General features: G+C 43.2%; 1 protein-coding gene across 10 annotated transcripts in view; it reads left to right on the top strand.

Moving 5' to 3' along the window:
* Nucleotides 1–25,117, top strand: part of abi1a (abl-interactor 1a) — a 45,379-nt gene extending 20,262 nt beyond the window's left edge. The window contains exons 3-12 of one of the 10 annotated variants that reach the window (XM_053859253.1): nucleotides 7,089–7,265; nucleotides 12,821–12,835; nucleotides 13,485–13,588; nucleotides 13,832–13,981; nucleotides 15,625–15,725; nucleotides 16,103–16,237; nucleotides 18,007–18,267; nucleotides 20,488–20,574; nucleotides 21,484–21,669; nucleotides 23,219–25,117. In XM_053859253.1, coding sequence (XP_053715228.1) covers nucleotides 7,089–7,265; nucleotides 12,821–12,835; nucleotides 13,485–13,588; nucleotides 13,832–13,981; nucleotides 15,625–15,725; nucleotides 16,103–16,237; nucleotides 18,007–18,267; nucleotides 20,488–20,574; nucleotides 21,484–21,669; nucleotides 23,219–23,394 — 1,392 coding nt within the window. In that variant the 3' untranslated portion in view covers nucleotides 23,395–25,117. The remainder of the gene's footprint in view (nucleotides 1–7,088; nucleotides 7,266–12,820; nucleotides 12,836–13,484; nucleotides 13,589–13,831; nucleotides 13,982–15,624; nucleotides 15,726–16,102; nucleotides 16,238–18,006; nucleotides 18,268–20,487; nucleotides 20,575–21,483; nucleotides 21,670–23,218) is intronic. The other 9 variants (XM_053859254.1, XM_053859256.1, XM_053859263.1 and 6 more) reach the window with 9 other exon arrangements.
* Nucleotides 25,118–25,248: the final 131 nt, after the last annotated feature.

Here is a 25,248-nt window from a genome sequence, read left to right as displayed (position 1 = left end):
CTTGATAAACAACTCTCCCCAGTGTATTTGGTTGCTATTCTGAGAGGGTTATTTTAGGAAACCTAATAATAATTGCTGAACAGAGAAATTAAATTAGCAGAGCAGTTAAAGGCAGCATCAGCACTTGGACTGCTGGATCTCACTGTCCTCACAAAAGGTTCAAATCCACTTAACAGGGCAGAGAGGGAGCAGTAAATCTGAGTCAAGACCACACTGTCTGCTATTTGAGTCTTCAAGGGAAGCAGTTATGATTGTTAATGTATTCATCTTTCAGTTGTGATGGTTAGATCAAGTGTCCGTTACTCTGCTGCAGCTTTTAAAACATGCAGTTAAGTTTTATATTCCAGTTAAGTGTCTGACAATCTTGTGGTTTGTGTGGCAGGATGGGAGTTTGAAACTGTGTCACGATAATGTATCAATATCTTCAGCCTGAAGACTCGAGACTGATGGATGGTTCTCTTCCTTAAGTTCTCATTCTCACTTAGTATTTTGGACATTGCATCTCCATGGATTCTATTGATTACTGATGCAGCTTGCTGAACTCTTCTGTTCAATAATATTTTGTGACTCCATTGAAACACTTCTTATGTTGACAGAACCCAGCATGGTTTTGTGTACTTCAACATGATCCCAAAACTGAATCACTCCTGATTTATTTTGCCAGATTTCAATGTTGTTGCTCAGTTTAATCAAAAGCAATAGGAGTGTGTTGTTTTCAATAAACTTCAATAAACCTCAATTCTGTGTGCAGTCATGAACTAAATATGTGTTTTTTCACATTATATTAATGCTCTTTGTTGCTATCCTTTATTTTTCTGTATATTTTATTTGTATATTTTTACATTTTACTATTTAACTATTATTCTGTTATATCATATTTTGTTAGTATTTATTGTATTTTATAATATTACTAATAATAATAGCAGTGCTACATACTTCAATGCGTATTGTTTCCTATTGTAGGTAAATAGTATGTACATACTCTGTGTTGTGCATATGTGTCCGTACTTTGTTTTTAATTGTACACACAGGTATCTAGGTATTTTTTATTTCTTTTTAAATTTGTATTTAGGTGTACATTGGTGATGATGCTCATGGGTTTCCTTGTCGTGTGTGCACGCGTGTGCATGTGTGTGTGCTTTTAGCATTTGTACCCTAGTGAGGTCCAATTTCGGTAAAAACACCCACTTGTGTTTAAGCCTCAATTTGAGGATGAAGACTTCAAAATAACTGGGTTTAAGTTTGCTTTAGAGTCCTGGTTAATGTTAGCCATTGGTTTGGCATGTTTACCATAAGGATAAGAGACTGGGGAAAGGGTTATGGCAATGTGAGGTCCCCACAAAGGGAGATACAGCTTTCTGTAACTTAGACCCTTGCTTTCTCCATGGGAACCTCCTTAAAAAGTGTCTTGTCTTTTTGAATGCAGCCATGAGCCCGACGATGTTAATTTCAGTGTTTAGTTCAAGTCAGCAGAATGACCCAACACAGGGCAGTTCCCCCGTAAGAATCAGTGAGACATTTCAATCTGGTGCATTTGACTCCTATAGTGCTGATCATTTGACCTTGCCTGACCACTTTAATCCCCAGCTGGGGCTTTAAGCTATTAACTTCATGAAGATGCCAAGGTATTCTGTTTTCACATCTACCTCAGAATTATTCCGTCTATAATCCTGTTGTCTCCTCAAACACTCTTTTTCTTGTGTGACCACATTGCTTCCCGGTCGGACTTCCTGGCAAGTGTCACTCGGCCGAGGCATTTTTAAAGTCTCATAATGTTTGCAAGTTAGTCTAGTCAGCCACAAAACCACTCAGACGTGTTGTTATAAAGCGTGTTTCAGTGGTGGCTGTAGTTTCCACTCTGAGTAATGTTAGCTCTGCACGCCTACATTTTTTTTGATAGGGCATACTTGTTCAAACATTCATCTAGTTTGGACAAAGTGCTGAACACATGGTTTTAAATCATGTGCCGCTGTGAAACTGGTTGGCCTCGGTTCATTATCAAAGTCTGGAGGTTTTATTTCTTCAGTGTCGTGTGTCCTCGATGTTTGCCTGGAGTGGGTTTGCACAAGGCTCTGAGATTCCACTCTGGCCTTTTGGTCATCTTGTGTGGAGAGATTTGTTCTCCTTTACTGATGCGGTGTCTCCATTCTGTCAATGTGTGACCTGTTTTCCCCAGTAGTTCGGCTTGACCCGACATTCACCCCCCTAAGTCTGGCCAGGGTGGATTATTCGGAGCAGGAGGGTCACAGAGAATGGCGGCAGATAAAGAGGAACATTTTCGTGCTCTGAGTAGCGAGTGAAAATAACGCTTGGAGGATAATTCAGCATGAAAATGTAATCACACTGCTGTCTAAAACAAAGTTGAGAAGTTAATAATTGCTGAACTCATGGAACGCTAACATGACTCGAACCTAAAGTACACATTTGGTGAGCGACAAAACACCTTTATGGCTTTTGTGTTTATGAGGTGATGAAGTTGTCCTCCAACTTTCACCCACAAATCTGAGCCTGTGACTCTTTATGTCCCTCATTTACTGCAGTGCCACAAGTTTAGATGCCTTGTGGGTTGCGTTTTGCGACAGATGATTCAAAAGATAACATTTTAAAAGGAAGAGCAAGTGTAGCTACATTTCCTTGAAGGTAACGTAACATACACAATTTAAAACAATATGGGATGTGTTTTTAGACACTTAGACCAAATTTGTTTTTACCATATACTACTTTGATGCCACATGCAGAACACTGTGGGTATTGTTTGAGGGAGCAACTGATGCGTCTCAAATTGACTGCTTCGTGGCTCATTTTTCTGAGCACGAAACAATAGACATGTCCATAATGTATAGAACGAGCGTGCAATAAAAGCCAGCGAACTAATGTTGACCCACACCTGCTCCCGCTAATGCTGACATGAGACGATAATGAGTGATTTAAGAAGCCGTTGCTATGAACTACAAAACATGCCTCACTCCTGCAGCTGCTCTAACTTGGGTGTGCGGCGAACTTTCCAAAAATGACAATATTTTTTCCTCATCTGGCGCGAACATGTGAATGACGATAGCAGCGTTGGCAGCTGTTCTAAAGTGTGACCTAGATCCACGAGCCAGCGATGTGACGGCTTTGTGAACGGAGCAGCCGCAGCTGCAACAGGGGGAAACGGATAAAGAGGATCTCGGAAGGTTGTGGATGAGATGAGTCGGCTGGAGTGATGGGTCAACTTGGGAGTCAAAACCAGAGATGGGATGCTGTTAAAGCCTAAAAGCTTTCGGGTAATGGATATTCCAATCACTGCTGCCAAATGTGTTTCGTGAAAACACTCACAAGCTGGAAGCCTCTGAGTGACATCAGTTGAGAACTTGTGAGTCACTCGGTTTCACCAATTTAGAGATTGCTCACTTTCCAGGAGTCACTGAGGGAAGTCACTTAAGACCAATGAAATCACCAGAAGTCTGTTGCTCTTTCAGTCTCCTCAAAAATTCAAAGTGACCGAACTTGAGACTTCAAACAGGTTTTCTTTCAAGTCATGAATATATTCCTCGCTCCACTGTCACTGTTGATACACTTGTAAAACCCTAAAATAAAAGTCCAAGTCTTGGACGCATCAAGAAACTGATAAAGCAGATATTGATATGGACATAGAATTCTTGATACTCAGGTCTGACAGAAAGTCGTGATCCACTTGTGGGCGGCTGTCTAGTCCGTAGTTTTCAGGAGATCCAGAACCTCCACTGTCTTCTTGCTGGTTTGCTGACATTTTATCCATTTCTCTCTCTAATGTATCAACAGCATGACTTCAATACAAAGAGAAGGTATCCCATTGTCAGAGGCCATCTGAACACCAGCAGAAACTCACAGAGTTGTGGTCCACTAGGGCGCCATTCAGGTCAGACCTGTGAAAGATTTTTGACCAAATTGTCATAATGGCTCGGAACTAGTAATGCTCCAGATCCCGATACGATACCCGAGCTTTGGGTATCGACAGATCTGATCCTAAACTAGTGTTAAGGTATTAACTTTGCCATGCTTTCAGTCAAAGGCAAAAATGACTTCATAAGGAATTACAAACTTGGTAGTGAGTGTTTACCAATTCTGTTCCCAGCATTTTGCACATGTTGCCATTGCAGTTGTTGGAGTACGCAGGGCTTCAACACCCCTCACAATGGCGCCTCTTTGATCTTGAGTTCTCACAAGACTGTTAGAGGACATCATTTTTTGGATTTAAATAAATGCCATTAGCATCGCCGGACACCGCTACATGTAAACAAGCTTGAATGAAAACCTATCTCTTTGTTAAGGAATTTTATGAGTTGTCAAACCAACCAGAGAGTTTACTTCTCCAAGTATTCCGTATCATCGATTGACTCCAGTCTGAGGCTCTGTTTTTATCATGAAGTTCTGATGTCCCGATTCTGCAAAGTCATTTTCAGTCCGAAGCAGAGGAAGGAGATGAACTCGCACCCTGTCTTGTTCTCACTTCCTCCCTCTGGCCAGCTGCTACACTTTTTTTTCTTTTTTGGGGTGAATGCTAGTTTCTGATAGACCAGTGAGACCAGCTGCTGTCACACTTTCCTCAGCCACAGTTTCCTTCATTTAGATGAGCTGTCAAGATAAAATATAAAACTCCCTTCTTGTGATTTTGAGAGTGCAATTCTGCGGACGATATCGTCATGATGCGGTCGAATGTGCGACTCAAGGAAAGGAACTGTGATACTGCCAACTTTCAGAGGTCACACTCAGTCAAAAAGACTTGATGAAAATGTTTTTGTCGCATCGTAGGTTGGTTATTTGACAAAAACCTTTCATTGCTCACCATCCTCCTCAGCTTACTTGGAGCACTGTGTCTGTTACACAACTAGCATCACTACTGCATGGACTAGACTCAGTGTCTTACTGAAGATGTGCGGACCACACTGCGCAAAGAAAAGACACGTTTTTAGACGCTCAAGTTAAGTTAGAAGACAAGTGAGTGCACAAAGGACGAGTACAGCCGTGTTTCTTGGATAAGTCCTTTCAGTGGGAGCAATTATGTATGAGCATTAAATATGTATATTCATCCCCTGTCTATCGTTTTAAAGATAACGGTTTCCTCTTGGCGTGCTGCAACCATGAAACAGGCTTTGCATCATATTTCTTTTTTACGTTGCGAGTTCATTAGCGGGCCAGTAATGTCCCCATCGTGTTTGCGGTTGAGCGCTGAATTGGTCTCGTGATTTCAGGTTGACACATCGGACGAATGGAGAGACATGCAAAAGTTTTCACTGAAAACAGAGCTATCACGTTCTCTGTTGTCATGGCAACCCTCGGTTGAAGGGATGGATGAGACGGCAAGTGTTCTGTTCTGGAGTGATGAAGAGCTCAATCTGAAGCCATTTCTAAGAGACTGGAGCTTCTGTTTGACATGGGTCTGTGTCTTTGTTGCTTTTAATACTTTTATGGTATGGGGGCGGGGGGTAGATCGGAATGTTGAGTGAATGCTAACATGCAGTATGTGTTTGATTAAAGAACTTTGCATATTGCATGTGACTCAGTTGCAGCCGAGCAATACCATTTGCCGTATTAAAACTTTGTATTGTCTTTAAGGCCCTTTTATGCTCAACGTTATATACGGATACAAGTGGATCCTTCTGTCGGTGCTCTGCCATTTCCTCTGCATTTCTGCACGTTTCCACAAAGCCTACAGACACAGACCAAACAGAGCATTGCCACTGGAAACCGTGGTAGCTACCCGATACGTAGCTCTAATGAGACAAAAACGACATAACAATGATGGAAATTCTCTGTCCTCAAGTGGCGATATATTTATTGCCCTCACTGACCACCGCCTCCTACAGCAATGCCTCTGTTTTTCTCTTTTGTTTTCAATACTTCTTCCATTGTTGCAAGCTTTTGGCTCTGGGCTGCTCCCCCTGGTGGATATATTGGTGAACAGCAATAGCAACGTAGAGAAATAATAACGTTGAAATAATTAACATAAAAATTATTTGGATTTGAGTTGAGCCTTTTGCTCTGTAAGTAGCTTCATGCATCTGCTGGCTGGGCTCATCTGTGTAAGGCCAGTGCGATTGTACAGGCTAATATAATGAAAGTTATCTGAGCCAACGCTTCGGCCTCTTTGACACGAATATAAGAAAATACTTTAATACTTTAATTAATAATTATGCCTGCAACGATCAAGACAAAAATACTTCTTAGTCTTTATTAATCACAGTTTTCTCCTCAAATATTCACTTTGACGTGTCTTTCTTTTAGTGTGACATTTTCACATTTTGTTTTTATTTTCCTGATTCTTGGTATTGAATTATCTTTAAACATTTCACCGCCAGCATTCTTGTCATTGATAAATATTTGTTGTTTTGTGTGAAATGTAGAGTAAAGACCGAGGAGCAGTTCCAGCTTGTGCTGTTCTGAAAGTCTTGTGTGCAGACGTCACATTCAGCTGCCTCAGGCTGCGATCAGGGGACTGATGTTTTATGGCTGGGCAATTACTGACTCCTGCTGTGTAATTACTTTCAGTTAACAATCGGTCCATTGGTGGGAAATGTTAATGAGTGACTATATCTGGATTGATTTTTTTTTGCTGAGTACAAAAGGGGTTTTCAAATGTGACTCAGACTGGCAAAATCAGTCACAGTGACCCAGATTTCAATGTTGAGGTTTACTGGTATGAATCTTAGTCTCATCTTCTGAGTGTATTTCTTAAAATTATGGTGAGGAATCCTTGGTAGGTGAAGGACAACTCCTTCAGCATCAGGAGATTTTGAGGTTGTCAGAGACACTGAGGTCGTCATTGGGAGTGACTTGAAAGGTCAGAAGTCAGAGGATCATGTGGAGTAGTCGAGATACAAAGTTAGGGAGGCCAGATGGTTTGGAATGGTGGAGAGGAGAGAAAGAGGTTCAAGTTAATGTAAAAATAGTTTGACCGCAGTCACACGGCTATGAGTATGCCTCGGGTAAATACAGCTTTTTCTGCCCCAAACTCTTTAGAATAATCCCCCCACTACCAAAAGAGCGCCCCTGACTCTTGACACCTTTGATAGCTAGCTAACAACCCATGTCCGTCTAACCTGGTTTGTCTTCTGCCTTCCCTACAGACAGTGGACATCCACAAAGAGAAGGTGGCCCGTCGTGAGATCGGCATCCTGACCACCAACAAAAACACGTCAAGGACCCACAAGATTATTGCCCCTGCCAACATGGAGCGTCCTGTCAGGTACATCAGGAAGCCCATCGACTACACTGTGCTGGACGACGTTGGCCATGGCGTGAAGGTAAGAGCCCTTACTATCATTACTCTGTCTTCTTCTTCCGTTCTTGTATTCCACTCCCACTCCTCTTAATTTTGCCCGAAGCGCCCACTTTTACTCGTCTTCAGCCGGACCTGACAGGAATATTCCTCTGAGTGGGCTGATGGTAGGAGGTGTGGAAGATTACATCACACAGCTTTCAGAAGCATCACTATTCTCAGCGTCTTGAACATAACAAGCCGTGAGATACATTCGTGTCAGCACCTCCCCCATTATCTCATACTCCATCAGGACTTCTCTGGAGAAATGGTGCCACAATGAGATTATTATTTTGATGCTAGAGAATAATGGGGGGAATTTGCTTATAAACACATCCATCCATTTCTGGGTTCACTAGGTCATGCCGGTGGTGATGTAATTTCCTTTCACATTCTATCATTCCACATCTCCTCCATCTCCCCCTCAAGCATCATCTGCCCCATCAATCCACCAATCAATCGCACCCGTCAGTCAGATTGGATTAGACAGCCGTCCTGCAGCGATCACAAGGCCGGATAAAAGCCTTTGTGCTGTTTGCAATGTTCCCACAGGGACTGTAGCAGAGGACAGGGTTTATTTGGTTATAATGAAAAAGTATATTTGAAGTGAATAGTTGGCCGTCTGATTTGTACGTGGCATTACCGTAAATTCTTGTCTATAGAGTGCATCTGGATATTAGCTGCACCCACTAAATTTAAGAAGGAAAATAAATCTTGTTCAGCCATAAGCCGCAGCGATCTATAAGCTGCGGGTGCAGTGGTGCCACCATAGAAAGGTCAGTGGTGCACCCAGCTTAAATATGCATGAGGATCACTTCTGAACTAGTTTTGAAAATGGGGTCCAGCATGGAGACTGACTCATAAAACAAACTGGGCAATGCACTTGAATCATGAACTGCTCACGTGTTATATTGACATTAAAGTGCTTGAAATGTGCTGTATTCACCCGTATGTCCGAAGTTCCGACACCACAGCCTCGAGGAGATTGGCCCTGTTGGTGGAGCTGTGGACACACAGACGTAAACGGTGTATTTTGAGCTCTCTAAGGTGAATAAAACACCTATGATTTCATTGGTTTGATGTGACAAGGCTCAATATTTTGGAAGGATGATGCTCTTCAGCCTGTGAAAATCCATATATTAGCTGCGTCGTTGGATAAAGGTTCAGGCTGCAAGAAAAAAGTGGCGGCTTATAGTCCGGAAATGACGATATATTGTTAGTGTCAGGGACAGTTTCCCAAGAGGACAGTTGAGAAGGTCAGCAATGGAGTGATGTCATCCTGCCCACAGTGATTTAATACCAGTGATGAGTGGAAAACAAAAAAATGTGCAGTGTTTTGACATAAACTCCAGTGTGTTCAATTTAACATGATTCATTTTCAGATTTGTTTTATATTTGAAGTGTCCCAATTTTTTTATTATTATTAGTGTCTGGCTTCCTTTTTTGGAAGCATTTTCGTGATGTCCGTTTTCCAAGACAGTGTATTTCCACTATTGTGGAGAAAAATGTTTTCCCATCATGTCGATTTTACCGCCAACATTCTGGAGCTCTTTTTCACTTTACGAGCCAAGATTTTGTTTTTAAATTCAAGGATTTCAAATTTGACTCTACATTGATTTCTGATTTCATTTACCTCATGGCGACTCACAAATAGCTAAATGAATGAAGCAACAGTGTCCAAAAACTTACTTTTTTTTTTCTTCAACTCCGTCTAAACCAGTCCTTCATCACTCACCTTTCAATCACATATCACTACTCAGTAGTCGATCATTATTCAACATTAATGCTCCATATTCTTCCATATAATATCCCACGATGACTGCTGTCAGATTCCTGCGCTGTATATCACAGCTACAGCTTTAAGTACTGCTTCGGAATCGATACTTTAATGGGAGTTTCAATCATGTTTATGGCCTCCAGTTGGCTGGCTGGTATCCCTGCTGAGGAAACAGACTGGTTAACAACATCCTGTAACACTACAGTAAAACGTTGCGCATCTTATCATCAGAACCAAAGCAAAATACCAGTGGACGAGTCACATCTGGAATGACGTACGATAGATCAGGATTTTTCTGCCTCTCTGAGTTTGACATGGTGCTATTCACGCACGATGAGATTTATTCTTCTGGTCATCTGATGCGTAATCTCATCAGGGACCCGAACGGTGATTAAAAATCTTGTCTGTCCTGACAGGCTTTTGAACTTTTTTTGATTACTGCATTCAAATTTATTCATCTACAGAATCTAAACCAGGCTTTCACTATTCATGTTTTTCACCTCTGAATCGTACCTGTATTTGGATATCAGTCGAGTGACATTATCCCAACTCTCTTCAGGTTTCAAATTGACAGTCAATATTTGTTAAACCCAAGACACAAATGTGTGTAGACGAGTGACATGGGACAGACGTCCGCAGTCCAGCAACATTCTATTTGGCTAGTTTAATAACACATTAGTTTAAGCGTGTTTGAGTAACGAAAACCTTTGACGTGATGTCTAGCTGCACTGTTTGCTTACATGCTGAGGGTGCTCGCCCTAATGCTCGTCAACACTTCATTTACATGTACTTCATGTTCTAACTGACTCACACATATGGTAAATACTGTGCAGCAGAGGAGTGAAGTAATTCCACGCAGCAAACGTGCTGGTAAGACAAGTGTCAGCTCCTGGTGCTGCTAAATGCTCGCATGGTAAATAGCTGTAAACTGTGGAATGGATTTCTTGAATGGATGAGTGTCTCATTGAGATGCACCAACAGTCCAATAGCCCACGCCACAGTTTGCAGCGAGCTAGTGTAGCCAATAGCATGAAGATCACATTTGAATCCTTGAATGAACATCTCTTGATGCTGGATACTGAAACCGATACTGGATTGGATCGGTCCCATCCCTGATCTAAACTCAAGAAAATTACTTCACACTATAGCATCGGCTTAAAAACTGCAGTATTGCATTGACATTAGGGCTGCTACCGACAACTATTATACTATTATATATATATATATATATATATATATATATATATATATATATATATATATAGTCACAGACTACCTTTTCAGTTAGTTGAGTAGTCGACGTGTGAGCTGTACCGAACAAACACGGCAGCATGTCCTATTGTAATGTTGTAAATAATATTAAAAAAAGGAAAAATATCTTAATAAACTGTTGCAAACACTTTTTTAATGTTAAATGTTTCGAACAACATAGTTAAATTTCAGTTTCCTGAAATGGTTCCATTTTGTGTTGTGTACTGGAGTCTCAGACTTTTCTCTTCTTATTGTGGACCATGCCACAAATACAATGATGTCATGACTGGTTGAGTCATGAACCCATCGACGACTAACTTAATATCCAATTCTAGTTGACTAGTTGTTGCAGCCCTGATTGATATGGTGAATATTTTGGCATAATTTTTCAGTGAACTATAGGCTGACATTAAAACAATTCATTTGATGGTTTCGTTTGTAGCCATTAGTGTGTGAATGTTATGTCATGAAAAACCAGTGTTAGCAGTTAGCTGACGTCCCGTGTTCATTGTAGAACTAATCAGTCAGTTGCTCCAGAAGTGATGTTGGGATGCTGTGTAGGTCAATTTCATGTATGTGAGGGCTAGTTATCGAAACAAGCAGTCCAGGATCTTCTTCATCTCTGGTCAGTGAATGCATCCTGAATTGCTCTCTCGCCCAGCAGTGAGCCACCTCAGCATTAGTATGACTCCCAGGTCCCTGTGTGATTGATCTGACCCACATTTACATGTTCTGCTGCGGCAGTTCCAATTCAGATAAATCCTTCATGTGAGAGACAATGTTGTATTTCCAGCAACAGCAGAGAAAAGCAGCGGTGAGCTTTGTTCACCGTGACCTAGATCCACTCACGAGCGCCGATAACCTGTGAGAGCTCTGTTCGAACGAGGCGTTGACGAATCTCCTCCGCACTGGTTGTGCATTCTCAGGAAAAGAGAGATCATTTTACTGTAAACTGACTTCAGATGGTCCACTGCTTCTCAGTCTTCTGGCGCAGCGATGCTTTCTGCAGAAGCCACATGGGATGCTGCATTATAGATGAGCCACTTGACTCTGCAGTTGTCAAACGGCAGATAAACCCGCTGCTATATTCTCTTTGACGTCCTCCCACGCAGCAGCAGGGGGTCTTTATGCAATGGTGCCGTAATTGCAATTATTCCAGCCTAGATGCAAATAAATACGTCACGTTACACGACTGAGTTCACACAAAAGGGATGCTTCCATTTCTATGCTTGTGTTTACGTCAAATCATGACAATTGAATTGAAGCATCGACTGCAACCAGCGATGTTGCGTAGCACCAAAGTGCTGCTTTCTCAAGGCCCCAAGCTTGTTGCAGTGTTGCCACATGTGCTCATACGGAGCGCATCATGTTTTATAGTCTTATTTTTCATAACAAACGAATGACAGTGTATTGTGTTTCACAGCCGCCTTTTACACTCTTTTAAATAAATGCAACAATTGTCCTGAGTCAATTCAAAATTTACACCAAACACTCCTTCGACCTCAACATTCATTTTCTTCACCAAAGGAAAACGTATTGAATCACCTCCCGCCATCGTAGCTTCCAGCAGGGTTAAACATAGCACAGCTACAGTGATGTCAGTTCTGCTTTCTTCCATGAAAGCACCTGCTTGATCACAGCCAGTGGCATGTGATGTGCTCGGCCATGTTACTTCTTGATATTCTACAGTTGACGAGTTACGCCGAAACGACCGTATCACTAGTATAAAAAGATACTTCTTGGGGCTCTCGGTGGAGAATGTAATTTTCCTCAGCAGACTTCAGTAACTTCACGACCAAACAAAAGCACTTATTTAAAGGTGAAGAGGAAAATCAGATTTCTGAGCCCAGGATCTAAGAAGAGATGATTAAAGTGATTCATTGGTGTCTGCTTTTTTGTCTGTTTTCCTAAGTCTAGCCTCAAGAAATGTCTAGAATTTGAGGATATATTTTACTCATGTACCCAAGCTTCAAAGTAGTGTACATACACTGTGATGATGTTTGAAAACAACATTTCTATTTGTGCAAGGACAGGTTTTACATGGTTTGGGGCATGGAAGATTTGGGTAGACTAGTTAGCCAAACCCTAAATTGACCGATAAGGGTTGCACTGGATGCAGGCGTCAGAGTCAGAGAAGCAACCCCATTCATGACGTCGCCATCATGCCCCAGGATCTCACTAGGAAGACGTTTTAGCCCTTGAACTTGACATGCTGAATCTGAAGAACTCAGCACTAGAGTTCAGATATCATCTCAAGATGCGATGTCACTCAAGTAAATAATGATGAAACAGAAACTGAGATAAAGATCTCGTGTAAGTGATCTGACCTTCCTCTCAGGCCGGAGGGTGAGGCCGTCTTCACTACTAGATTCTGTGAATCGTGCACTGTTTTTGTGTGTGTCTCCACTCGCTTTCTGTAAATGTCGTGGCCATTTTGACGTGCCCTCTTTCTGTCTCTCTCTCTGTCTCTCTCTCTCTCTCTCTCTCTCTCCCTTTACCTCGCCCACGCTAAGTGGCTAAAAGCCAAGGTAAGTTGCTGTCACATGACCCATTTTGCTACAATCCATTATTTATCAAATCCTCCGACTCCCATTCGCATCGAGCCCCGGTAGATGTGATTATTGTTGTCGCTCCCATTAATCCTCCCCTTCTTCAACATTAAAGCCTTTAGCCTCCTGCTCTTTAACACCTTCCCCTGTCCACACTTGTTAACTTTACGACCAGTAGTTCATAAGTGGACGTCCGTGATGTCATAAACAACGTATTGACCTGAATGTGCGATGCTATTTTGTCTATAAAACGTCAAAAAGTGGTTCAATTAAAGATGAATCAGGATGGTTTTTAAAAATTTTGTTCAAATGACAATCTAAAAAAAATATTTTTCCATCTATTTCTGCAGATATATATTGCTATTCATAATGGACTGTTTTTATCATTTGTGTGTCTGTGGTGTCTTGAATGCAGCCAAGGCTGAGTGTTCATATTGTGTTATTTCTTTGAGAAAAAAACAAACAAACTGATGATTCAAGTCTCACATTCATGTCGGTGCGTCACTGAAACGGTTGTAAACACGGTCACATGACCAGACTGAACTCAATGAGTCACAGTTGAGTCTTGTGAAGTTATTCTAATCGACGTAAATATCTCTGTAAGTGCAAGTGTTTTTTTCCCCCACAGCAACATGGAAACAATCAGGCGATCAGAGCCGGGACGCTATCAAGGACCAACCCGCCCACACAGAAGCCGCCCAGCCCCCCCATGTCAGGGCGTGGCACTCTGGGGTGAGACTTTCTACTTTGAGTCATACTGGTCATGGATCTGTCATTGCTGGGAGTGGTTGGGGTGGGGGGACCCAGAAAGCAGGCTGCGCCCTTCTACTTCTCTCTGAGCTCTGACCTGTTTTTGGGTCAGATGACATGAGAAAAAAGGAAGTCTTGAAATAACTTTTCAAAACAAGGTCAATTGCTCGTAATTCTGAATTCACACTTGCAGTCTGGTTTCAAATAGTTCTCTTTTATTTGCAGGCGTAACCAATCGTATAAGACCCTGGAGCCGGTGAAGCCCCCCACAGTGCCCAACGACTACATGACCAGTCCGGCCCGACTGGGCAGTCAGCACGGTCAACACAGCCCTGGACGCACGGCGTCGCTCAACCAGAGGCAGCGCACTCACAGGTAGAGAGCTCAGAGAGTGTGTTCTTATACAGACTGTTACTCGTGAATGAACCTCTGATATCAGTTGCATGGCAGGCTTTTAACTCGAGGATGTCAGGGGATGTTGGGGAAGCCCGAAAATGAAAAACATGAGGAATTTTATGCCCTCTTTTTTTCTGCAGGACACCCTAAATATTTGATCATTAGTGCTGGAACAATGCCGAAATCGTACTGGCATCAGACTGATTTTCATTATCAGTGTTGTTGTCCTCGAAATTTGCAGATTCTCATGTCTTCATTGATCCACAGCTTTGCCGTCTCTGCCGCCATATTTGTTTTGGGGCATTATTTCGCTCTTATCCTCATCTCACGAGTCGCAAGACTTGCATTTTATTGGTGGATGATGCATGGAAGAGCACTGTTATTGATGGGATGTCTGGCACTGTTGCCAAAATGTGCCCCCAAAATTGCCGGAAATAGAGATTCGGGGGGTGGGGGGCCAATTTCCTGGCAGACATGCACCCACATTCCTCTACAGGGCTACTGCTGTACAATATATAGTCATCAAATACAATATACAATATTGTCTCAAAATCCTAGATAGTCCGTTGCATGGAAATGTTTCCTTGCCATGTTATTAAAATGAGGACCTCAAAATAAATAAATAAATAAATAAGCCTACAACATTAAAAAATTGGAATGAATGTGGACTTCAACACTTGAAAGTGATGAACACATGAGCCTCAGTTGCAACATGTCTGGGTGTTGATGGCAGGACTCCATTCATTTATTGGAGCCTCTTGGACGTCTCACTCTGATCACTCTCCAGAGGGACAAAGCTCCCAGTGTAGCTGCTGCTGCGACATTAGTATGGGCGGCTGCAAAAGTCCAATTAGAGAAAAACATTTTTGCCTTCATCAAATCTGAGTGAGGTCATTAGCTTAAAAGCTGAATGTGCTGACGCGGATGGTCGTAAATATCCAAACTTCATGTTTCATTTCTGACTTGATTGTTTTGGGTTCAGTGTTGATCTGCTTCCCCCTTAAACTGGTCACGAGCATCGGCATCTCCAGGCTTGGCACCCCCCCCGGCCCCAAGGGTCAAGGGTAGCAGGTGAAATGAGTGAGATAGTGACAGTAATATTCTATGGTTTTTAATGATGAGAAGAGCAGATCAATGAAAGGGAACAAAGGATGTGGAGAAAGAAAAAGATGTTTCTCCTGGAATCTCTACTTTAGTAGTGTTGTTGTAAATCCCCAAACTGGGTTTTCATCTCTGCGCAAGTCTGCAATCCAAAGCGCCAAAACCCAGACGGGAACGTGACCCCTGCTGTTTGTGCCGGCAGAGCCCTCAGGCCACAGGCTGACTTGGATCACAGGGGGATGATGGGAAAGAGGGGAACTATGGGGGTGGAGGGACCGGCTTATACTAGAACTGAAGGATACGGAGGCACCGTGGTGAGATGAGTGGAGACTAGTTTGAGGTCGAGGGATGGCGAAGGAGGATCAGAGATGAAAGATGGCAGAGAGGAGGATCAAGGTCTGATCCGCAGATGGACGAGGGGGCGATCTGTGTGCTCGGGGGTCAAGCACAGGGTGGAACTTGTACACACCGGCAGCATTCCTTTGCTGAGAATTAAACTCTGCTCTCATCTTGTCTCCCAGTGGAAGCAGCGGGGGCAGCAGCAGCCGGGAGAACAGCGGCAGCAGTGGCATCGGCATTCCCATCGCAGTGCCTACACCGTCCATCCCCAACTCTGGACATGGTGAGCTCAAACCAACCGCTTGTTGCCCCCTAACTTCTGGGTATTTCAGCCAGATGGATGCCGCATTCTTATCATATTTTAAAATGCACTGTAACATTATGTCCAACTCCCCTGAAGAGGCTGCATTATAACCCGCGACTGAGGCTTTAACGCTGTACAAAAGCTGAGAGTGCTGCAGCAACTTTTGGGAATTGATTCTGAACAGGTAAAATGAGGTTTCTGCAGCTGCTCAGGATCGACTCCCTGCGAGCCGGTTGCCATGGAAACACACGATCAGGTCGACCACGATTAAAATCTGGAGCAGCTCTGTTCCTGGAAATGACCAAGTCTTATACCTGGCGTGCGCTACGGGATTCTAACCTGAACACTTCTTCCAGTCTCACCCATGTTCACCCCCCCTGGGGTGCCGCCCCCACCTCCTCCTCCTCCACCACCACCGTCTCTCATGCCGCCTCCTGCACCTCCGTTGGTCGGGTTCGGGCCCCCCATGGCTCCCCCGCCCCCACCCTTAGGTGAGACCATGTGACCCGCAGCTCTTTGAGGTCACATCTTCTGCACAGATGTTCCACCAATCAGCACGTGTGGGGCTCTTCTCTCAGCTGAGGGTGATTCTGGTGTTTGGATCCTGCAAGCAAGAGACTTGAATATCTAAGTCCGTCCTCTATGTTCCTGTAAATTCCTGTATGACAGCTCATGGCATTCAGTTCCTTTGCTTGCAGTGAGACTTAGTGGTGGTGGTGCTGTTTTCTCTTGTTTGTTGAGGTAAGTGAAGAACTGCAAGTCTCGCTTCAGTTTTCTTCAGTTTGGAAAGGTGATTTGTTTCATCCTTAATCTTGATTGGGTTTTTTTTTCTGCCTCAAGTCCAGTCACGGTTGGTTACAAGTGGTCATAATACCAGTGGTCATTTTTACAGTAACTAAACGGCTTTTTCTTTTTCACTTATTTTTCCATGAGTCGTGTTAGAATACTTCAAATACAATGTATACTGTAAAATACAATTTAATTGAATGAGTGAGAAGAATAAAATTCAAAAATGTGAAGGCAATATTTGCCTTGTGGACCCATCTCACCTGGTTGAAAGTTGATCTCTGACCCAATTCAGTTGGCCTGTCATCAAAGATCCTGCCAACACATATGGCTTCTGTGCATGACAGTATATTCACGCTGTCATTGTGGTTTTGCATAGAAACCTCACAATATCCCCACAAGGATAGAAATACAAACTTGTCTGTAGGACACACAGATCTGCTGTTGACAAGCTTCTGCTTCACTTGTACCTCGTCTTCCTCTGAATCTCCAGCTTCCTCTGGTTCCACCCTGTTCTGTGTGAGGGGTCTCTCCAGGGACCTTTATCTGAAAATGTGAAAAGGAAATAGTTCAGTTTGACAATAGACCAGCTTCTTCTTCTTTCTGTCTGACACACGTAAAGGAACTTAGGGATGTTTTCTAACCCTGCTGATTCCTCAGAGTCTCCTGACTCACACATTTGAAGACTTGTGTGTGTCAACGACACAAGAGTTGGAAACACTACGAAACTCTCCCAGTCGTTGTATACTGTACACTGTGCATCATATTCTATTCTCACTACTTGAAATGTATATAACAGTTTATTCATAATTCATATCTTTGGTTTTATTTAAAATCAGACTGAATGTTCTGCACTTTTGTTATTAAATTAAATATACCGACTTAAAATAAGGAAAAGATACGCACAGCATAAGTGTTTTCAAATTGTTAGACAATGACTCCTGTATTGAAATTGCTGCCAACATGAGCTAGCTAATGCTAACGCTAGCTCTTGGCTAGCAAGCATTTGTATTTATCATTATTGTTATACATATTATTTGATGCTAACGTTTATGCTGTGCTGTACAGGAGGTTAGCTTTCCAAGTTTGTGGCACAGAAACAAATGAGCGTTCAGCTGCAGCAGCAATGTTTGTAATATTCCTGTGTGGAGTCAGACTTGAGGTTTGTTCTGCCAAATCATGTTTGAATGTACCTGCTGCTGCTGCTGCTCTCATTCCCCCACAGCTTCTCTCGCTGAAACTTAATTGCAGAATTCAATCAGAGGCGTCTCGGGGCTGTTTTCATTATTCTCATGAATGATATCAGCGCTTCCTGTCGATTAACCATTTGCTGACTGAGCGTTTCCTGTTTTCTTCCTGCGAAAGGTTTCTTTGATTGTTCCAAGGTCTCCTGCTGCCGGGAGGATTTGTCCTCTGGGTTCTGTCCCTAACCTCCTCTTCCCTTCTCTGTCTCCTCTCCTCTGGGTGTTTCTAGCTGTGGCTCCTGGGCCTGGGCTGGGACCCGCTCCAATGTCCCAGTTTGGAACCATCTCGCGGCAGATCTCGCGGCACAACCCCTCCAACTCCTCTGTCTCTATGGTTTCGGCCACGGGCACCTACCGCCGAGCGCCGTCGGTCACTTCGCAGTTTTCCTTGCAGCAGCAGCAGCAACAACTGCAACAACAACAGCAGCTTCAGCAGCAGCAGCATCAGCCTCACATTAACGGAGGCACACCCGGCTACGGCCAGAACTCAAGTAAGACCCTTCTGTCTCCAGTTCGTGAGCCGTAACGTGGATAGTCGTCACCATAATCTAGAATACATTGTTGTCATACTTCTACTCTTTTATGCCACCTGTTTAGCACAGAAATGCACCCCGTGAAAGTCATTATTTGGCCCTTTTATTTTGAAACCTTTGACAGAAAGTGAGAAGTGAAATGCAACTCAGCTTTAATATTGGAGGTTTACACCTCACTAACAGTTACTTACTGTTACTGAAGTCAATGGTGAAAGCGTATCGCTGACTCCCATCAGCTCATTGTCTCAGTTGTATATAGTGGAGGCAGGAATGATCCTTCCCTTGGTTAGTGGACCAGTCATTACCTCAGTAAAGAATTGATGGAGAAAGACAGGAAAGTACCACGTCATGTCATGTGACTTCTGGGCCCTCAACTATTAATGCAAGTTTGATCAGAATAATGAAGGATACAAAGAACTAGACTCACTTTATGTGATAGTCGCCGGCTCTGATCCCACTGTGACGACACATTTCAAAACTGCAGACGTTAATGTCTGAACGTCAGACACCCAAAACACAGGCGTCGTTCATGAGAGTTGACTTGGTTAAATATGTTTCAAACTATGATGGGTCTTGTCATCCGTGCCGTGTTTTGTTTTGTTAAACATTAGGATAATAACAGCAGGGTTTGGTAAGTAAGATGGGGGCATTAATAATCCCCCAAGAAATGTTGACTGACATCTCGAGGACAGGAATGGGAAAACTAGCAATGGATAACTGTGTACATATGATGCTAGGCTCACCTGGTTATGACACACACATATAGCTGACATTTCCATGCTGCATGGCCAAATAATTAGATGTGCAGCAGGCTGGTGTGTTGGGGGTTCTACTGTCAGGACTGGTTTTCTGTTCAGGAACGTTTCCAGAGATTTGGACTTATGAAATCTCAAAATGAAACACACTGCTTTTTAAAAATATGATTTAAAGTTTCCGGCTTGTGTGCGAATGTTGATCAGATGTTGATCTTTATAGAAGTAGAAATAGTCTACATAAATAAAAAATAAAGAAATTATAAAAGAAGTAAATAGTAAATGAAAAAAAAATCTCATGCAGCCTTCTCAGTGTTTGCCAAGTCACTTTGAACTCGGTTTTACTTTTATTGAAGGGACTTCTCTTGGGAATGTCATTGTTCCTAGGAGTTCTGTGTGTAGACTTGGTCTGCTCGAGCTTCTGAAGACCTGATATGAATCTTGACATGAAGAATGGTCTCAATACATGACTATCTGTGAGAGGATGGCTTGTCAACCAGATGGCATGCGAGAAAGAGACAGCAGCAGATTTCACTCCCAATCCCAGCAGACCTGCTCTTGTCTCCATGGAGAAAGTGAGGAGGAGTAAGATGACCTTTGGACTTCTCCTGACACAGTACTATATTAGTTAGCTGCTGTTGTGTTCAGGTGTCGCTGTGGGCTCAGAAACATGGCCGGAATGTGGTCCACATCTGGAGAAGACTTAAATTCCAGATGGAGGTTAAATCAACAAGACAGTGGATCGAAAATCCAAAGAGGCTGAAACACAGAAGAATGGGTTCATTTGAGGAGGTCAAAAGTGTCTGGTCTGATCTTGGTTGTATTGTAGTCAAGACCAGGGCAAGATTAGAGCTTTCAGAGAGCAATGAGTCGGACGAGACCAAGACCAAACTGAATACAGAACAAATTGTTTATGAGTTCCAATCAAAGTATCTGATTTCTGGATTTATTTGGAAGAAAAGAGTACTGAAATAATTGTATGTTTATGTATTCAGCTTGATCTTGGTCTCTGTAAGCTCTGGCCTGTACTACACTGGATAGTGACCAGGATTTCAACGGTAAAATGATGAAAGTTGGAGTCACGACTGAGTGTAACGAAAGTAGGCAGCGCCCTCTTGTGGACAGACGTAATAGTCAGTTGAAAGTTGCGATGCTGAAGTGTTTCCCCGTCAGAAGCAGTGCACTTAATACATAAATGAATATGGTAGCAAAAGGAATATTTCAGTCAGTTGTACCCGCCTTCACTCAAGACTCTTTCAGGTCTCATACTCAGCTGGTTCCCAACAAATAATCGTCACTTTGGTGCTGCAGTAATGCAACAATCCACTCTTTCTCTTCCCATGATTCATTCTGTCTTTTCTGGCTCCCGCTGGTTCCTCGTTGTCTGACGTGTGTTTCTCTGTCACACCTCTCTGCTCTGCCTCAGTGTCTATCGCCCCCCCACCTCCCCCCATGCCTCAGCTGACTCCACAGATCCCTCTGACTGGCTTTGTGGCCAGAATGCAGGAGAGCAGTAAGTGCAGAAGGCCGCAGGCTTCCTCGCCTCTTCGTACCAGATAGATTTTCCCAGCATGCACTTGTCTTTCTCACCACCAGCCGACAGAGTAGATTGTGCTCAGTGTGTGGCTCCTTTGTCGAGTTGAAGAGTCGTTGTTGAGCTCTCAGGTTTTATCACTTTGTCTGCATGAGTGTGTGGTTTGAGTGGATCCAAGGTGCATTCAAGGTTTCATTAGGAACGTTATCTTGTGATCTAGGTCGATGTCGCCCCCTGCTGGTGGAAACCATCTCAAGATTTACGATTAGATTGCCTTTATTGCTGAATATAGAATCACTTTCTGCAGTCGTTCATCACATCGGGAAACGAAAGCGGACCCGAGGCTTGTGTCGCCTACTGGTGTACATCCCGAGTCATGAGAACGTGACTCTGAGGGAAACGTCCCGTGTAACGTGATGGATGCTCTCGTTCAGAATTCATGACTTAAGAGATTATGTTTTGAATGATTCGTAGAAGTTAATCTAATAGTACTTCTTAAATTTATGTATATGCTGTGTAAATGTATTGTATTCTGTATTTTATGTAGTTTAAACGACATATAAAACAAAAGAAATGTACATATATTTTTTTTAATTTACTTTTTTTTTGTCCATATTAATGTTGTTAAGTATTAACAGCCTCAATGTTAAATATTTCCTCTGAAGAGTGAACATGAAAATCTCTAATCATTTTTAGTGTGTTTACAAAAGCTGACCTTCAGTTGTTGGTAACTCAGCGGGCTCCTCATTTAACCTTCACTTTCTCCCCAACTTAACGTTTCTCCACCAACGTTGCATGCGTCAGTATTAACCGCATGATTCCGCCGCCGTCGCTCTCCACGTCTGCTCTGCCCTTGTTTCTAAAACCTGCTCACTTCCTGTCCGGCAGTCGCAGAGACCCCGACTCCTCCTCCCCCGCCTCCTCCGGACGACATGCCCATGTTCGACGACTCCCCTCCTCCCCCGCCACCGCCCCCTGTCGACTATGAGGAGGAAGACGCCGCCGTGGTGCACTACAACGACCCGTACGCTGACGGAGACCCTCAGTGGGCCCCCAAGGTCTACATGGAGAAAGGTGAGCCCCCAACACTGACAACACTGGAGCTTCTGACGGTTTTCTTTGGAGGGGGCAAAGTCAGTGGTTTCATTATGAGGCAGTTCATCAGTGATTCAATAAGAACGTCGACGAATCAATGAAAAAAAGGGTGTGTGTGAGGGGATGAGAAGAACAAGAGAAATTGAGAGTAGGAGTAATGAAGGTTAAGATGGAAGGATGACAGCAAGGCCTCAAAGTTGGGAAGAAACTGTGCTTGATGCAATAGCAACACTTAGTTAATGGTAGAAGACTGAAGGGAAGGGCGGAGCCAATGGAAGACAGCAAGAACGCTTAGAAAAAAATAGCTGAATCATGATGTTTTTCATCTTTTAAAAAGAAATTTGCCAATAGAACAAATTGTGTTGGAAAGGAAAGAGCTCGTAATTGAACATAACACAAGAAGTGGGTCCAAAAATAGATGTGGGTTTCAAATGAGCATGTGATCATTTGGAAGTCAATTTTTTCATCACTAAATATGAGATGTTTGTGACTCCTAAATGTCAGCTCTCATATCTGAGATGCATTTCCTCGTTTTCAGGTAACATTAGATGAGTTCTATAATACCAACAATTTACTGTATTTTGAACACGCGACCAGGTCTGGTGTATGTGGCATAGACAGTGTAAACATTTGTGGAATTAGCAGCAGGAAATCAGCATTGCTGTGGTGCAGCTTTAGTCATGTGACCTCTTCTAAACGTGGTATTACTGCAGCAGTCGGCTTTGAGGTAGGTGATTTTTCATGCAGGTTTTTATGCCCCTGAGTCAAGTCTGTTTTGAAACCACAAAAAGGTGACATTAAGAAAAAAAAACTTGAGTGAAATTAGATATTTTGACTTGAAATAAGACAAAGACAATTAACAGTCAAAGTGTGGAACAGACGAGGAATGAAGAAAGGAAAGGAATGGAATGACCAAAAAGAAGAAAAGGAAGGGTGGAAAGTTGAGGTGGGTTGATGAGGCTTCATGAAACAGTGCCCTGATTTTCACTGGCCACCAGATGGCGCTGTCTGCTGTAAAATGTTTGGACTTGAACAACTCATTCAATGAAACCACACATGGTTTCTAAACCAAGAGCGCCATCTAGTGGCCTCTGAAAATTAGGACACTGTTTCACCAACCTTGCAACGCTGTTTCATGGTACCTCATCTACCCATCACTAGTAGAAAGAAGAAGCAAAGGATGGTGTGAGGGGTCAATAAAGGTTGTACAGGAGGCTGTTGGCAAAAACAAGGTGGAGAGTGAATTATCTGAGAGGAAGAGCAGCAAAATAATGGATGGAAGGAAGGAACATGACGGACAACGAGGAGTGGAAGGTTGAAGGATAGAAATGAGAGCATGAAAGAAAAGAAGCGAACGTGCAAGGAATGAAAGGTTGAGGAAGGAAAAAGAATCAAGACAGAAGGGCTGAAAGAGGAAATGAAGGAGCTACAAGAAGGAACGGAAGAGAAAAGAGTGAAAGACAGAGCTACGTGCCGGATGGCAGCCAGGTGTGACCATGGGTCTTGATCATGTGACCTGCGCCCACAGTGGTGGCCATCTACGACTACACGCAGGACAAGGAGGACGAGCTGACCTTCATGGAGGGCGCCATCATCTACGTCATCAAGAAGAACGACGACGGCTGGTTCGAGGGCGTCAGCAACGGCGTCACCGGTCTGTTCCCCGGCAACTACGTGGAGAGTATCATGCACTACGCCGACTGAGCGGACCTCAGGACCGAGCGGCACCAGAACCGCCTCCGTCGAAATGGCAAAATGATTTAGTCTTTACTTCGGTGTTGATGGGCGGGACTTCAGGAAGGCGGGACAGCTCGACGTGTCAGTCATGTGACCTTCATTGTAAATTCAGAGAATGTCCATGATGATAGTGACCACTAGAGGAAGCAGCGGAGTGAGATCTGCTGTTTCCATCACACAAACTCACAGACTATTGAACACACAGTCGACCATAACATTATGACCACCTGGTTTCTGCTGTCAACTTTGCCCAGGTCGTGGCACATGACAGCTCAGACGTTTGAGTGAAACCTCATGATATTTTGGTGCCCTTTTTGCTGCCAAAAACTGGTTCCTATTGGGGGTCAGTTCAGACCGTGAGTGGAACAGAAACGTGATCCGGTGACGGGGTCTCGGGCATACATGACTCATAGGTTCTTCCGAGTCTTCAGCTTCCTAAAATGGACCTGTTTTGGACCTCTTCAAATCTAATTTAAGCTGTTGGAGCTGCCTCCACAAGCACAGGAATGACCTTTGACCTCTGACGACCCACACCAGGAGCAGCCACATGTTCTGGACTGGTGATCATAATGTTATGGCTGAATAACAAGCATGTTTTCTGTGGCGTGGGAGGAAACTAGAGGATACGGAGAAACCACGCCGACATCGCTAGAAACAAATCTAAACTTTATAAGATTTAACTATAATTATTTTTGTTTCATCTTTTACTTGTCACCAGGATCATTAGGTTTTTAAACGTTCAGAATCCTCCAGCTTCAGACTTGTTTTTGCTCATCCTGCCACCCGACCCACTCAGGGCAGCGACGGGCCGAGGTTCTGACGGGGCGGTCCTGTCATGTGACCAAAACACAAGCGATACCTCCTCTCTGCTCCGGCCCACACAACAAGTCTGCGTGTCGTTGATCTTGAATCACACCGATGGATCCCATGTGGATCCATGACACTTCGGAAATTACAAAAAAAAAAAAAAACATTCTCACTCAATTTTCTTTCTTTTTTCTCTCGAATTATTAAAAACCATTTCATTTGTATATAAAATATGTTGATTGAGAAATTAATGTACAGACTTTTATAATAAACGATTCTATGTACAAACTGTCTCTTGTCCCAGCTAGCCAGGGTCTTTGTTTATTTCACTTGTCCTCTTCATCTGCCAACATTCTTGGTCAACCACCGTCTCTCTTCTGCCCCTTCATCTCTGACTCCTGAGTCTCTAAACATGCATCATGGCAGTGACCTCCACTGACCTACAAACATATATCAATAATATCATTTAAGTCTCTGCATTCATTATTATTCCATATTTTTAAACAATGTGGAAATGTATGTGGAAAAACGTTTTTTTATTTAAAAAAATCCAACATTTTTAACTTTTTGTAATTAAATTATACCTTGAAATTAATTTGAATTAGAACGGAACAAAACAAGTTGAGAATCTGAGACAAACCCGGCAACGATTTAAATCAATACATTATTCTCTGGTAGGAGATCAAAAGGGTCCCGCAAAGCAAACAGCTGCATTTCCCTGTGAGCTGCCCCTTAGATCCACAAGGACGTTCACAAGGAACCATGTGATCAGATTATTTCAGCACAGCATCCTGTTGACAGATAGATGCACGCTTCCTCATAAACACAGTTCGCCGAGTTTTTTACCGAGTCGTCAGTCACGTGATTGTCTTAAAGCCGTACGCGCACTGACTTGCTGTGTGAGCTTGGCGCACGCGCTGGCGCATCAGTGTTGTGGGACACTTCGCTATCAAGAAGCAGTGTCCTAATTTTCAGAGGCCACTAGATGGCGCTCTTGGTTTAGAAATGATGTGA

This window comes from Synchiropus splendidus, chromosome 3 (assembly GCF_027744825.2).
Source record: "Synchiropus splendidus isolate RoL2022-P1 chromosome 3, RoL_Sspl_1.0, whole genome shotgun sequence".
In the NCBI taxonomy this organism is placed as follows: Eukaryota; Metazoa; Chordata; class Actinopteri; order Syngnathiformes; family Callionymidae; genus Synchiropus; species Synchiropus splendidus.
This window is presented reverse-complemented; position numbering and strand designations above follow the sequence as displayed.